Source organism: Hemitrygon akajei, chromosome 15, assembly GCF_048418815.1.
Source record: "Hemitrygon akajei chromosome 15, sHemAka1.3, whole genome shotgun sequence".
Lineage (NCBI taxonomy): Eukaryota > Metazoa > Chordata > Chondrichthyes > Myliobatiformes > Dasyatidae > Hemitrygon > Hemitrygon akajei.
In genome coordinates, this window is record NC_133138.1 from 913800 (window position 1) to 928332 (window position 14533).

Here is a 14533-nt window from a genome sequence, read left to right on the forward strand (position 1 = left end):
TGACTTGTCCAACTTGATGCTTTCCATCATCAAAAGGGTTATTATACAAAGAATGTTTAATAGCTCTGGGTCTGTACTTGCTGGAATTTAGAAAGATGAGTTGGAGGGTGGTTCTCATTGAAACATTTCAAGTGTTGAAAGGCCTAGTAAAAGTAGATGTGGAAAGGATGTTTCCCATTGTGGGGGAGTCTAGGATAAGAGGGCACAGCCTCAGGATAGAGGGGTGCCCTTTCAAAACAGAGATACGGAGAAAATTTTTAGCCAGTAGGTGGTGATTTTGTGGAGCTTATTAGCACAGGCAACTGTGGAGGCCAGGTTGCTGGGTGTATTTAAGGCAGAGCTTGATAGGATCTCGATTGGACATGGCATCAAAGGTCAGGAAGTGAGGCTGAGAAGGGGAAAAAAGGAGCAGCCATGATTGAATGACAGAGCAGACTCAACAGGGCAAATGGCTTAATTCTGCTCCTATGTATTATGGTGTTATAGTCTATTGATGAGTGAATTGTTGTCCACAAGTCTTTTTCCAGTCATTGCATTTCTCTACCCCACTGTTTACTTGTCGTTTGTTAAACTGATTCACACAACTGCTACTCCGTAGAACATGGGCCACCGCATTCATTCTTTTGAGTGACGGAGTTATGGATGTTTGTTACAGACGCCCCGCAAACGCAAGACGAGGCACAGCTCAAACCCCCCTCTGGAGAGCCATGTGGGGTGGGTGATGGACTCAAGAGAGCATAGACCGAGGGCATCCTCCTTCAGGTTAGAGCAAAACTCCTCCTTTATATTCGTTTCTACTAAAATTGACTTAAAATAATTTTTTGTGTAATGAAGGGTGGGTGTGTGGAGTGCTGGGTCTGAGTGCTGTTTCTAGGGGTAAAGTTTCAGTTGGTGAGTGGTGGGAGTACCCACCTGGGGATAATGGGAATAATACGATGATCATTGTGGAATAATGTTTCAGTGGGTGTGTGGTGAGGTAGCCTGGGGATAACGGGAGTAAGACAGTGATGATTTTGGGGGTAACTTTTCAGTGGGTGAGTGGTGGGGGGTGTAGCCTGGTGTTAACAAGTGTAGTACAATGGTGATTGTGGGGGTAATGTTTCAGTGGATGTGTGTTGGGGTTTCTAGGGATAATGGGTGTAATATGATGATGATTGTGGGATAAAAGTACGGTGGGGAGTGATGGATTAGCCTGGGAATAACAGGTGTAATAGGATGATTGCAATTGAGTTCATTAGAGTGAAGCTACTTAGACAATGTGCAAATAAATAACACTGTGCATTGTTGGGTGGATGAGACATAAAGCTTTTGGAAAACACCTGTGCTTATCTTTATTTAGAGGTACAGGCCAACAAGCCAAGCTGCCCAACAACCCACCTATTTAACCCTAGCTTAGTCACAGGACAATTTGCATTGACCAGTTAACCAACTAACCCATCTGTCTTTGGATTGAAAGATTCAAAGTGCATTTATATTCAAAAAATGTATAAATTATGCAACCTTGAGACTTGTTTGCTTACAGGCAGTCACAAAGCAAGGAACCCGAAATAACTCAATTTTTTAAAAAAAGACCAAACTCCAGTGCTCACAGAGAAAGAGGAAAAACACAAAACATAGCATGTCAACAATAGAAACAAGCAACAACACCATTCCGAATCAAATTGAGTCTTGAGATCCAAGTTCCTGGAGTAGGCCCAAAGCATTGGTATTCAGTTCAGCATGTTAGTGGGGCAAGTCACTGCAAAGTCCACAGACACAAAGCACAGCAGCCAGGGGCAGTGTCACAGCCTTAGCTTTGTGGAGAGAGTAGCCCGCTGACTATCTGGGCCGGTATTTAAATTGTCTGAACCTCGCATTAGGACTCAGCCCTGCTGTGGCAAATTGTTCCGGGCCCTGCTGTTTGAAGATGATTAATATCAGCGAGGAAATTTGGTAGAGAGGCCAAGTTTTTTATATCCAGTCTTTGTGTCATTACTAGATGTTAAACAATAAATTTTGTTATTTCACAGTTCAAATGCCAGTCCTTCTGAAGGAATTCCAGTGGCTGGTAATTATGGTTGCACGCCACAATCTCTTCCCAAGTTCCAGCACCCCTCCCATGAGCTATTGAAGGAGAACGGATTCACACAGCATGTTTATCACAAGTTTCGCAGGAGATGTCTAAATGGTAGGTCCTAAGAAGATCTAACTGTTTCAGTGTGCCAATTTACCACAACAGTTTGAATTCACCAAGGGTCCTTGTGTGGGTGCTGAGCCAGCCAGACCCTGGATTTGTTGCCTGGTCCTCATTACAGGACCCGTGTTTGCACATGATGGTTGCATGTATTGTTATTGGTTTGGTTGCAGTGTTGTCATTAATAAGACTCTTGCATAGTCAATAATATATCAACAATCCTCTGTGCTCCTTGGTGCAAATTGGGTAGGTCAAATTGCCGAGTTTATTGTCATCTGCAGAGGTGAACCCCATTGAATTTAGACACTTGAGCTATCTTCAGGCTGTGATCTAATTTGTATCACTTAGATGCTTAGTGGTATTGCACATTTGTGCTGTTTTGCTGGATCTTCTGGAAACTGATCTGATCATCGTGGAAGTTCTTTCCAATCACAAGCACTGATGAAATTCACCATAGTTATTGGTGTTTTCCATTAAACTCACAGTGGGCACCATTTTGAGTTAACAATTCAGATAATTATCTAGGTTTAGTAAAAGGGGTACTTAGGGATAAGAGAAAGGAGAAAGAATAATGCAGTGCAAAACAGACTAGCAATAACCAAATTTACCAGGAAGGAACAGTGTACAAGAAAATGGTAAATAGAGTCCAAGTGAGGAAAATAATGGGGTAGAATTAATGGCTAACAGTAAATGCCATTGGTAAGAAGAACATATAGATGTGTCTGGTCTGATGTGGTTGCATAGAGTTGGGCCATCTTAGAGGAAGCTAAGTCCATAGCCACAATCATGACTCAATGTCAATTACGATGGGTCGGCCACGTCATCAGTATGCCTGACTCCCGCCTCCCTAAGCAACTCCTGTTTGGTCACTCCTGGAGGGCAGAAAATGTAGAACAAGGACAATATCAAGAGCCACCTGAGGAAATCCCACATCGACCTGAATGCATGGAAGAAATTAGCAAGGATAAGGAAACCTGGAGAAGGACAGTCTGTGAGGGAACTGCACAGCTCGAAGAATACCTCCAGCGTGCCAAGACTAAGTGGCTTCATCGTAAGGAGAGACTGGTAAAAGCCCAACCAGCTAAAGCCACCACACAATACACAAAATGCTGGCGGAACTCAGCAGGCCAGGCAGCATTTATGAAAAAAAGTACAATTCGGGCTGAGACCCTTCAGTAGGACTGGAGGAAGAAAGCTGATGAGGAGTTAAAAGGTGGGGGGCAGAGGGAGAAACACAAGGTGATAGGTGAAACTGGGAGGGGTAGGGGTGAAGTTAAGAACTGGGAAGTTGATAGGTAAAAGAGATACAAGGCTGGAGAAGGGGGAATCTAATAGGAGAGGAAAAGGGGGGGAAGGAGCAGCAGAGGGAGATGGTGGACAGGCAAGAAGGTAAGGTGAGAGAGGCAGAAGTGGATGGGGAATGGTGAGGGGGGTGGTGATCATTACAAGAAGTTTGAGAATTCTTCATTCATGCCATCAGTTTGGAGGCTACCCAGATGGAATATAAGGTGTTGTTCCTCCAGCCTACATCCACTTCAATGACCTACACCTGTCAACACTGCAATAGGACTGTTGTTCACAGATCGGCCTCTTTAGTCATCTTAAGACCCACAAGTGACCAGATCAACCACCAGGAGAAGAATCATACTCAACTACAAGTGATTGCTGATGATGATGGGGGTTGCAAAGTGACCAAAGCTGTGAACTGACTACTCAGGGAGAGTTAGGATTTGAAAAGAATACATCTAAACAATAGGAATGGGGTTGTCTATATAGGAACAATCATTGAATATATTCAGATCAGAGATTGAGAGACATTCAAAAGGGTGGATGATTGTGGGGAGAGAGTGAGAAAGTAGCACTGAGAGTAGGATGGGATTGGCCCTGATCAGATTCAGTGGGAGTCGATTATCTGTTTTTGCTCATGGTTCTTATGTCCTTGATGTAGAATTATAAATGTCAATAGTTTTTCAGGTGTGTGTGACCATCCAGGTATAGTTGCTGTCTGTTCAATTGCTCAGCCATTAAATGCAGCTGCCATCCACTGACTTGTTCTTCTCCCACAGAGAGAAAGAGATTGGGAATAGGACAGTCTCAGGAAATGAACACCCTTTTCCGATTCTGGTCCTTCTTCCTGAGAGATCATTTCAACAGGAAGATGTATGAAGAATTCAAGCAGCTGTCAATAGAGGATGGGGATGAAGGTTACAGGTAACCAATGAAGGGTACTTCACTCTCAGCATACAACACCCTCTTTATCTTTGTTTGTTCAGCACTTGGACAGAAACCAATGCGAAAGAAGTGCAAGATGTCTTCCTGGTACTTGGGGTGCCAAAACCTTGATCTTCAGTACAGAACCACAAATGGCCACTCTATTGTTCCTGATGTATAGATATATAGACAGATACTTTATTGATCCCAAAAAGAAATTACAGTGTTACAGTAGCATTATGTGTGTACAGATATAAATATTAGAAGAGAAGTAGAAAGAATAAAAAAAATGTTACCACAATGTAACAGAAGGGGGTCATCACTTCCCTGGCTATAGGTTGACTCATAGTAGAGCCTAATGGCCGAGAGTAAGAATGATGTCATATAGCGCTACTTGAAGCAGTGCAGTTGTCTGACTCGATTACTAAAAGTGCTCCTCTGTTCAGCCAAGGTGACATGCAAAGGGTTAGAAACATTGTCCAGAATTGCCAGGATTTTCCGTAGGGACCTTTGTTCTACCACAGCCTCCAGTGTGATCAGTTTGATTCTTATAACAGAGCTAGCTTTCTAGTCATTTTATTGAGTCTGCAGCATCACTGATGTTGATGCCAATACCCCAGTACAACACTGAATCAAAGAGTGGACTGGCGACAGCAGACTAGTAGGACATGTGAAGGAGAGGCCAGCATACACCAAAGGACATCAGTCTCTTCAGGAAATAGAGGTGACTGGCCCTTCTTGTACATATCCTCTGTGTTGGTGTTCCACTCAAGTCTGACACCAGGTGCACCCTGGGTACTAGTAGGTCCTCATCACAACCACATCCTCACCATCCAATAGTAACAGGGAGCAATGCAGGCTTAGCCTTCCTAAAGTCCATCAACATTTTTGTCTTACTGATGTTGAGCTGCAGATGATTCAGCTTACACCATTTGACAAAGTCCTCCAACAGGCCCTTGTATTCATCTTCGCAGTCTCTCTTGATACATCCATCTGTTGCTGAATCAACAGAGAATTTCAACTGGAGTCATTTCCTGGTGTTCCCTGAGGTCAGTGGGAGTGGTGATGGTTCCTGATGTTTACGGGTGTCGGTTCCTGATGTTTACCGGGGTCAATGGGTGGAGTGACAGTTCCTGATGTTTACCGGGGTCAGTGGGAGTGGTGACGGTTCCTGATGTTTACCGGGGTCAGTGGGAGTGGTGTCGGTTCCTGATGTTTACCGGGGTCAGTGGGAGTGGTGATGGTTCCTGATGTTTACCGGGGTCAGTGGGAGTGGTGTCAGTTCCTGATGTTTACCGGGGTCAGTGGGAGTGGTGTCAGTTCCTGATGTTTACCAGGGTCAGTGGAAGTGGTGACACATCCTCATGTTTACTGGTATCAGTGGGAGTGGTGACAGTTCCTGATGTTTACTGGTGTCAGTGGGTGTTGTGTCAGTTCCTGATGTTTACCGGGGTCAGTGGGAGTGGTGTCGGTTCCTGATGTCTACCGGGGACAGTGGGAGTGGTGACACTTCCTCATGTTTACTGGTATCAGTGGGAGTGGTGACGGTTCCTGATGTTTACCGGGGTCAGTGGGTGTTGTGTCAGTTCCTGATGTTTACTGGTGTCAGTGGGAGTGGTGACGGTTCCTGATGTTTACCGGGGTCAGTGGGAGTGGTGTCAGTTCCTGATGTTTACCAGGGTCAGTGGGAGTGGTGACACTTACTCATGTTTACTGGTGTCAGTGGGTGTTGTGTCAGTTCCTGATGTTTACCGGGGTCAGTGGGAGTGGTGATGGTTCCTGATGTTTACTGGGGTCAGTGGGAGTGGTGACACTTCCTCATGTTTACTGGTGTCAGTGGGTGTTGTGTCAGTTCCTGATGTTTACCGGGGTCAGTGGGAGTGGTGATGGTTCCTGATGTTTACTGGGGTCAGTAGGAGTGGTGTCGGTTCCTGATGTTTACTGGGGTCAGTGGGAGTGGTGACAGTTCCTGATGTTTACCGAGGTCAGTTGGAGTGGTGACGGTTCCTGATATTTACCGGGGTCAGTGGGAGTGGTGACAGTTCCTGATGTTTACCGGGGTCAGTGGGAGTGGAGATGGTTCCTGATGTTTACCGGGGTCAGTGGGAGTGGTGTCGGTTCCTGATGTTTACTGGGGTCAGTGGGAGTGGTGACAGTTCCTGATGTTTACCGAGGTCAGTTGGAGTGGTGACGGTTCCTGATGTTTACCGGGGTCAGTGGGAGTGGTGACAGTTCCTGTTGTTTACCGGGGTCAGTGGGAGTGGTGACGGTTCCTAATGTTTACCGGGGTCACTGGGAGTGGTGTCAGTTCCTGATGTTTACCGGGGTCAGTGGGTGGGGTGACAGTTCCTGATGTTTACCAGGGTCATTGGGTGGGGTGACGGTTCCTGATGTTTACTGGGGTCAGTGGGTGGGGTGACAGTTCCTGATGTTTACCGGGGTCACTGGGAGTGGTGTCACTTCCTGATGTTTACCGGGGTCAGTGGGAGTGGTGACAGTTCCTGATGTTTACCGGGGTCAATGGGAGTGGTGTCGGTTCCTGATGTTTACTGGGGTCAGTGGGTGGGGTGACAGTTCCTGATGTTTACCGGGGTCAGTGGGTGGGGTGACGGTTCCTGATGTTTACTGGGGTCAGTGGGTGGGGTGACAGTTCCTGATGTTTACCGGGGTCAGTGGGAGTGGTGACAGTTCCTGATGTTTACCGGGGTCAGTGGGTGGGGTGACGGTTCCTGATGTTTACTGGGGTCATTGGGTGGGGTGACGGTTCCTGATGTTTACTGGGGTCAGTGGGTGGGGTGACAGTTCCTGATGTTTACCGGGGTCAGTGGGAGTGGTGACAGTTCCTGATGTTTACCGGGGTCAGTGGGTGGGGTGACGGTTCCTGATGTTTACCGGGGTCATTGGGTGGGGTGACGGTTCCTGATGTTTACCGGGGTCAGTGGGAGTGTTGACAGTTCCTGATATTTACCAAGGTCAGTTGGAGTGGTGACGGTTCCTGATGTTTACCGGGGTCAATGGATGGGGTGACAGTTCCTGATGTTTACCGGGGTCAGTGGGAGTGGTGACGGTTCCTGATGTTTACCGGGGTCAGTGGGAGTGGTGTCAGTTCCTGATGTTTACCGGGGTCAGTGGGAGTGGTGACAGTTCCTGATGTTTACCGGGGTCAGTGGGAGTGGTGACAGTTCCTGATGTTTACCGGGGTCAGTGGGAGTGGTGACAGTTCCTGATGTTTACCGAGGTCAGTGGGAGTGGTGATGGTTCCTGATGTTTACCGGGGTCTGTGGGAGTGGTGTCAGTTCCTGATGTTTACCGGGATTAGTGGGAGTGGTGACGGTTCCTGATGTTTACCGGGGTCAGTGGGAGTGGTGACGGTTCCTGATGTTTACCAGGGTCAGTGGGAGTGGTGACGGTTCCTGATGTTTACCGAGGTCAGTGGGAGTGGTGATGGTTCCTGATGTTTACCGGGGTCTGTGGGAGTGGTGTCAGTTCCTGATGTTTACCGGGATTAGTGGGAGTGGTGACGGTTCCTGATGTTTACCAGGGTCAGTGGGAGTGGTGACGGTTCCTGATGTTTACCGGGGTCAGTGGGAGTGGTGACAGTTCCTGATGTTTACCGGGGTCTGTGGGAGTGGTGTCGGTTCCTGATGTTTACCGGGGTCAGTGGGAGTGGTGACAGTTCCTGATGTTTACCGGGGTCAGTGGGAGTGGTGACGGTTCCTTTTGTTTACCGGGGTCAGTGGGTGGGGTGACAGTTCCTGATGTTTACCGGGGTCAGTGGGTGGGGTGACAGTTCCTGATTTTTACCGGGGTCAGTGGGTGGGGTGACAGTTCCTGATGTTTACCGGGGTCAGTGGGAGTGGTGACAATTCCTGATGTTTACCGGGGTCAGTGGGTGGGGTGACAGTTCCTGATGTTTACCGGGGTCAGTGGGAGTGGTGACAATTCCTGATGTTTACCGGGGTCAGTGGGAGTGGTGACGGTTCCTGATGTTTACTGGTGTCAGTGGGAGTGGTGACGGTTCCTGATGTTTACTGGTGTCAGTGGGAGTGGTGTCAGTTCGTGATGTTTACCGGGATTAGTGGGAGTGGTGACGATTCCTGTTGTTTACCGGGGTCAGTGGGTGGGGTGACAGTTCCTGATGTTTACCGGGGTCAGTGGGTGGGGTGACAGTTCCTGATGTTTACCGGGGTCAGTGGGAGTGGTGACAATTCCTGATGTTTACCAGGGTCAGTGGGAGTGGTGACGGTTCCTGATGTTTACTGGTGTCAGTGGGAGTGGTGACGGTTCCTGATGTTTACCGGGATTAGTGGGAGTGGTGACAGTTCCTGATGTTTACTGGTGTCAGTGGGAGTGGTGACAGTTCCTGATGTTTACCGGGGTCAGTGGGAGTGGTGACAGTTCCTGATGTTTACTGGTGTCAGTGGGAGTGGTGTCAGTTCCTGATGGTTACCGGGGTCTGTGGGAGTGGTGACAGTTCCTGTTGTTTACTGGTGTCAGTGGGAGTGGTGTCAGTTCGTGATGTTTACCGGGATTAGTGGGAGTGGTGACAGTTCCTGTTGTTTACTGGGGTCAGTGGGAGTGGTGACGGTTCCTGATGTTTACCGGGGTCAGTGGGAGTGGTGTCGGTTCCTGATGTTTACCAGGGTCAGTGGGAGTGGTATCCGTTCCTGATTTTTACCGGGGTCAGTGGGAGTGGTGACAGTTCCTGATGTTTACCGGGGTCAGTGGGAGTGGTGACGGTTCCTGATGTTTACCGGGGTCAGTGGGAGTGGTGACGGTTCCTGATGTTTACCGGGGTCAGTGGGAGTGGTGTCAGTTCCTGATGGTTACCGGGGTCTGTGGGAGTGGTGACAGTTCCTGTTGTTTACTGGTGTCAGTGGGAGTGGTGTCAGTTCGTGATGTTTACCGGGATTAGTGGGAGTGGTGACGATTCCTGTTGTTTACCGGGGTCAGTGGGTGGGGTGACAGTTCCTGATGTTTACCGGGGTCAGTGGGTGGGGTGACAGTTCCTGATTTTTACCGGGGTCAGTGGGTGGGGTGACAGTTCCTGATGTTTACCGGGGTCAGTGGGAGTGGTGACAATTCCTGATGTTTACCAGGGTCAGTGGGAGTGGTGACGGTTCCTGATGTTTACTGGTGTCAGTGGGAGTGGTGACAGTTCCTGATGTTTACCGGGGTCAGTGGGAGTGGTGACAGTTCCTGATGTTTACTGGTGTCAGTGGGAGTGGTGTCAGTTCCTGATGGTTACCGGGGTCTGTGGGAGTGGTGACAGTTCCTGTTGTTTACTGGTGTCAGTGGGAGTGGTGTCAGTCCGTGATGTTTACCGGGGTCAGTGGGAGTGGTGACGGTTCCTGATGTTTACCGGGGTCAGTGGGAGTGGTGACGGTTCCTGTTGTTTACCGGGGTAGGTGGGTGGGGTGACAGTTCCTGATGTTTACCGGGGTCAGTGGGTGGGGTGACAGTTCCTGATTTTTACCGGGGTCAGTGGGTGGGGTGACAGTTCCTGATGTTTACCGGGGTCAGTGGGAGTGGTGACAATTCCTGATGTTTACCGGGGTCAGTGCGAGTGGTGACGGTTCCTGATGTTTACCGGGGTCAGTGGGAGTGGTGACGGTTCCTGGTGTTTACCGGGGTCAGTGGGAGTGGTGATGGTTCCTGATGTTTACCGGGGTCAATGGGAGTGGTGACGGTTCCTGTTGTTTACCGGGGTCAGTGGGTGGGGTGACAGTTCCTGATTTTTACCGGGGTCAGTGGGTGGGGTGACAGTTCCTGATGTTTACCGGGGTCAGTGGGAGTGGTGACAATTCCTGATGTTTACCGGGGTCAGTGCGAGTGGTGACGGTTCCTGATGTTTACCGGGGTCAGTGGGAGTGGTGACGGTTCCTGGTGTTTACCGGGGTCAGTGGGAGTGGTGATGGTTCCTGATGTTTACCGGGGTCAATGGGAGTGGTGACGGTTCCTGTTGTTTACCGGGGTCAATGGGAGTGGTGACGGTTCCTGATGTTTACCGAGGTCAGTGGGTTGTGTGGTGGCAGTTGCCTTGAGGTCAGTGAGGGCGTTAGTGACTCACCTGAAGTGTTATGTATGGTTAAAGAAATGAGATGTTATGAGTCATTGTGGCTGCTCAGCTGTTCACAACAAGCTGTGTGTCATCATCTGCAACCAAGTCCAATGATCTTGTTTATCCTTGCCCGTTCTTTCAGTATATCTCTGAGGCCTCTGCCATCACCGCACATCCCATTTCAGAGTGTGCTTCCCAGCTATTTCATCAGTATAGTTTTAGTGGAATTGACATCTTTCTTCTCATTGCTCTTGACCATCAGCAGAGGATCCTCATGTCAATCCTTGCAATCTATTGTGTGACCTCTCTGACCTCTGTGTTCACCAGTGTTTAATCCATGCCGGTATATTAGCTCCAATCCCATGTGTTTGAAATTCTTTTTATTACATTTTATGTGATACCTTATTGAAACTCGTCTAATCAGGTGTAATTGAAGAAGCACATTTAAATTACTGGGCAAATAACCTGGAGGCCAGAATTTCAATTTCATGATGTAAGCTGTGGTTGTTAAACAGTCTGGGCATAAGTAGTGATGTGCACAGCACTGTGTGGCCTAGTTCACTGATGTCTTTAATGGGATGACAACTGCTATTCTTACAGACGGACCAATATAGTTAACTCTCTGACGTGGCCCAAACAGTTCATCAGCAATCTATGATGAGCAATGCCTGGGGGCTGAGCCGTGAATACAAAAATTTAAGTATGTCTTCAATGAACATTTTCACTGTGCACACTAAGGAGAAAGATAGTATTTGGCAATTAGTGGAATGGTTGAATTCTAAACACATTAAGATTAAGAACTAAGTGATATGTCATGTTTTCAGGGATCTGAATGTGGTAGCTGTAAATTCTAAAGGTAGATGAGTCTCCTAGACCAGACAGACTGCACCCCAGTTTTCTGAAAGTGATACCTGAAGAGATTGAGTAGGCATTGCTTATCTTTCTGGAACCATTCCAGAATCTAATGATTCCTGAGGACTGGAAAGTTGCAAATGTCACTCTTCTTTTGAAGAAGGAAGAGAAGAAGAAGAAAGGAAATTATAGGCCAGTTAGCCTGATCTCATTGTTTGGGAAGATGTTGGAGTCCATTATTAAGCATGAAGTTTTGGTGTATGTGGAGGCACATGATGAAATAGGCCAAAGACAGCATGGTTTCCTTAAGGAAAAAATCTTGCCTGACGGATATGTTGGAATTCTTTCAGGAAATAGACTGGACAGACAAGACTCAGTGGTTGTTGTTTATTTGGATTTTCAGCAGGCCTTTGACAAGGTACTTGCACATGAGGCTGCTTAAGAAGATAAGAGTTTATGATATTACTGGAAAGATTCTAGCATGGATAGAAGATTAGTTGACTGGCAGGTGGCAAAGAGTCAGAATAAAGGGAGCTTTGTCTGGGTTTGCTGCTGGTGATTAGTGGTGATTCGCAGGAGTCGGTGCTGGGACCACCTCTTTCACGTTATATGTCATTGATTTGAATGATGGAATTGATGGCTTTGGCCAGATCTGTAGACGATATGAAGATAGTTGGAGGGGCAGGTCATGTTGAGGAAGCAGGGAATCTGCAGAAGCACTTAGACTGATTAGGGAAATGGGAAAGAAGTGGCAGATGGAATGTAGTGCATGAAAGTGTATAATTATACACTTTTGTAAAAGGAATCATGGCATAAGCTGTTTTCTAAATGGTGGAAATTCAGAAATCTTTGGTACAAAGGGACGGGAGTCCTCACAGAATTCCCTAAAGATTAACTGCCAGTGGCTAGTGGTGTTCCTCAGGAGTCAGTATTGGGACCGCTAATTTTCACATTGTTTGTCAGTGATTCAGATAATGGAATTGATGGCATTGTGGCAAAGTTTGCAGATGATACGAAGATAAGTAGAGTAGTAGGTAGTGCTGAGGAAGCAATGCAATTGCAGAAGGCACTTGCCAATCGGAAGAACGGGCAAAAAAGTGTCAGATGGAACATAGTGTTGGGAAATGTACGATAATGCATTTTGGTAAAAGGAACAATAGTACAGGCAATGGTCTAAATGGGGAGAAGGTTCAAACATCAGAGGTGCAGAGGGACTTGGAATCCTCATGTAGGACTCCCAGAAGGTTAATTTACAGGTTGAGTCTGTGGTAAAGAAGGCAAATGCAATTTCCTTTTTATTATTATTATTCAAAAATAACACAGGTACATCAAAGATTTGTGAATTAAAAAAAACCCTACTAAGCAAGAAAAGTGAGAGAAAAAGAGAAACCCATTGGGAGTACAACCCCGGAGCCATGAGTCATACAGAAAGCTTCTAAAAATAAACATCAAACTGCCAACAAGAAAGAAAAATATATCAAAAAAAACACAATTAGATCGTGGAGAAAATCTATCAGTTAACTCAAATGATAATAACAAGCAAATGAGCCCCATCTCTCCTCAAAATCAAATAAAGGTTCAAAGGTTCGACTTCTAATTATCTCCAAGCTAAGACACAGCATCACTTGAGAGAACCATTGTGACAAAGTAGGAGCTGATATATCCTTCCATTTCAACAAGATGGCCCTCCTAGCTATCAATGTAACAAACGTAATAACATGTTGGTCAGACACAGAAATATCATGGATATTTTGAGGAATTATTCCAAAAAGCACAGTCAATTTATTAGGTTGTAAGTTGATTCTGAGTGCTTTAGAAATTGTCGAAAAGACTGACTTCCAAAACTGTTTTGGTATAGAACATGACCAGAACATATGTGTCAGTGTAGCTATCTCAGTTTTACATCTATCACAAAACTTGTCAAAATTGGGAAATATTTTAGAAAGTCTCTCCTTCATCAAATGGTAATGATGTACAATTTTAAATTGAATCAGTGAATGACTAGCACAGATTGAAGAAGAGTTAACCAGCTTCAGAATCTGCGTCCAATCCTCCCATATAAAAGTCAAATTGAGTTCCTTCTCCCAATCCTGTTTAATCTTAAGTAAAGGACGCTTATCCCTTTGTAATAATAAATTATAAATTCTTCCAATAGAACCTTTCATCGAAGGGTTCATACTCATAATAGTATCTAACAGGTCAGCCTCCATTATGTAAGGGAAATTACTTAAATATTTTTGTAAAAAGTGTCTAACTTGAAGGTATTGTAAAAAGTGTGAATATGAGAGAGAATATTTATCGACTAATTGTTCAAAAGACATCAATCTGCCTCCTTTAAATAAATCCAAAAAAGAATTAATACCTTTATTTTTCCAAAGTAAAAAAAAATTGGATCACTCAGGGAAGGTTTAAAAAAGTAATTACGATAAATTAAGGCAAATGCAATTTATTGGCAATTATTTCATGGGGAATAGAATATAAAAGCAAGGAGTTAATACTGGCACTAGTCAAGCCGCACTTCGAGTATCGTCAACGGTTTTGAGCCAAATATTTCAAAAAGAACATGTCATTGGAGAGAGTCCAGAGGAGGTTTACGAGGATGATCCTGGGAATGAAGGGGTTAAGCTATAAGGAGTGTTTGGCAGTTTTGGGCCTGTACTCACTGGAATTTAGAAAATGCAGGGGGGACCTCATTGAAACTTACTGAACGTTGAAAAGACTAGATAGGGTGGGTGTGGAGAGGATGTTTCCTATGATGGGGGTATCCAGAACCAGAGGGCACAGCCTCAAGATTGTGGGGTGAACTTATAGAACAGAAGTAAGGAGTTTTTTTTTAGCCAGAGAGTAGTGAATCTGTGGAATGCTCTGCCACAGACTCACAGGCCAAGTTCATGAGTGCATTTAATGCGGAAGTAGATAGTTCCCTGATCATCAGAGTATCAAAGGATATGTTGAGAAGGCAGATGTATGGGTTTGAGTGGGATCTGGGATCAGCCATTATGGAATGGCAGAGCAGACTTGATGGGCTGAATGGTCTAATTCTGCTCCTGTGTCTTATGATCTTATGGATGGCTGTGGAAGCCAAGTTATTGAGTATATTTAAAGCAGAGGCTGATAGGTTCTTTTGGTCAGGGTGAAAGTGGAGAATGGGGTTCAGAGGGATAATAAATCAGCCATGATAGAATAGCCTAATTCTGCTCCTATATCTAATGAACTATTACCTTTGGGTATTTTGG

The 14533-nt window shown here is 46.0% G+C and overlaps 1 protein-coding gene across 2 annotated transcripts in view; it reads left to right on the top strand.

The window, feature by feature from the left end:
* larp1 (La ribonucleoprotein 1, translational regulator) overlaps nt 1-14533 on the top strand; it is a 233455-nt gene that overhangs the window by 207386 nt on the left and 11536 nt on the right. For both annotated transcript variants that reach the window (XM_073067040.1, XM_073067041.1), the window contains exons 15-17: nt 656-762; nt 2010-2167; nt 4240-4384. In XM_073067040.1, the coding sequence (XP_072923141.1) occupies nt 656-762; nt 2010-2167; nt 4240-4384 (410 nt within the window). The remainder of the gene's footprint in view (nt 1-655; nt 763-2009; nt 2168-4239; nt 4385-14533) is intronic.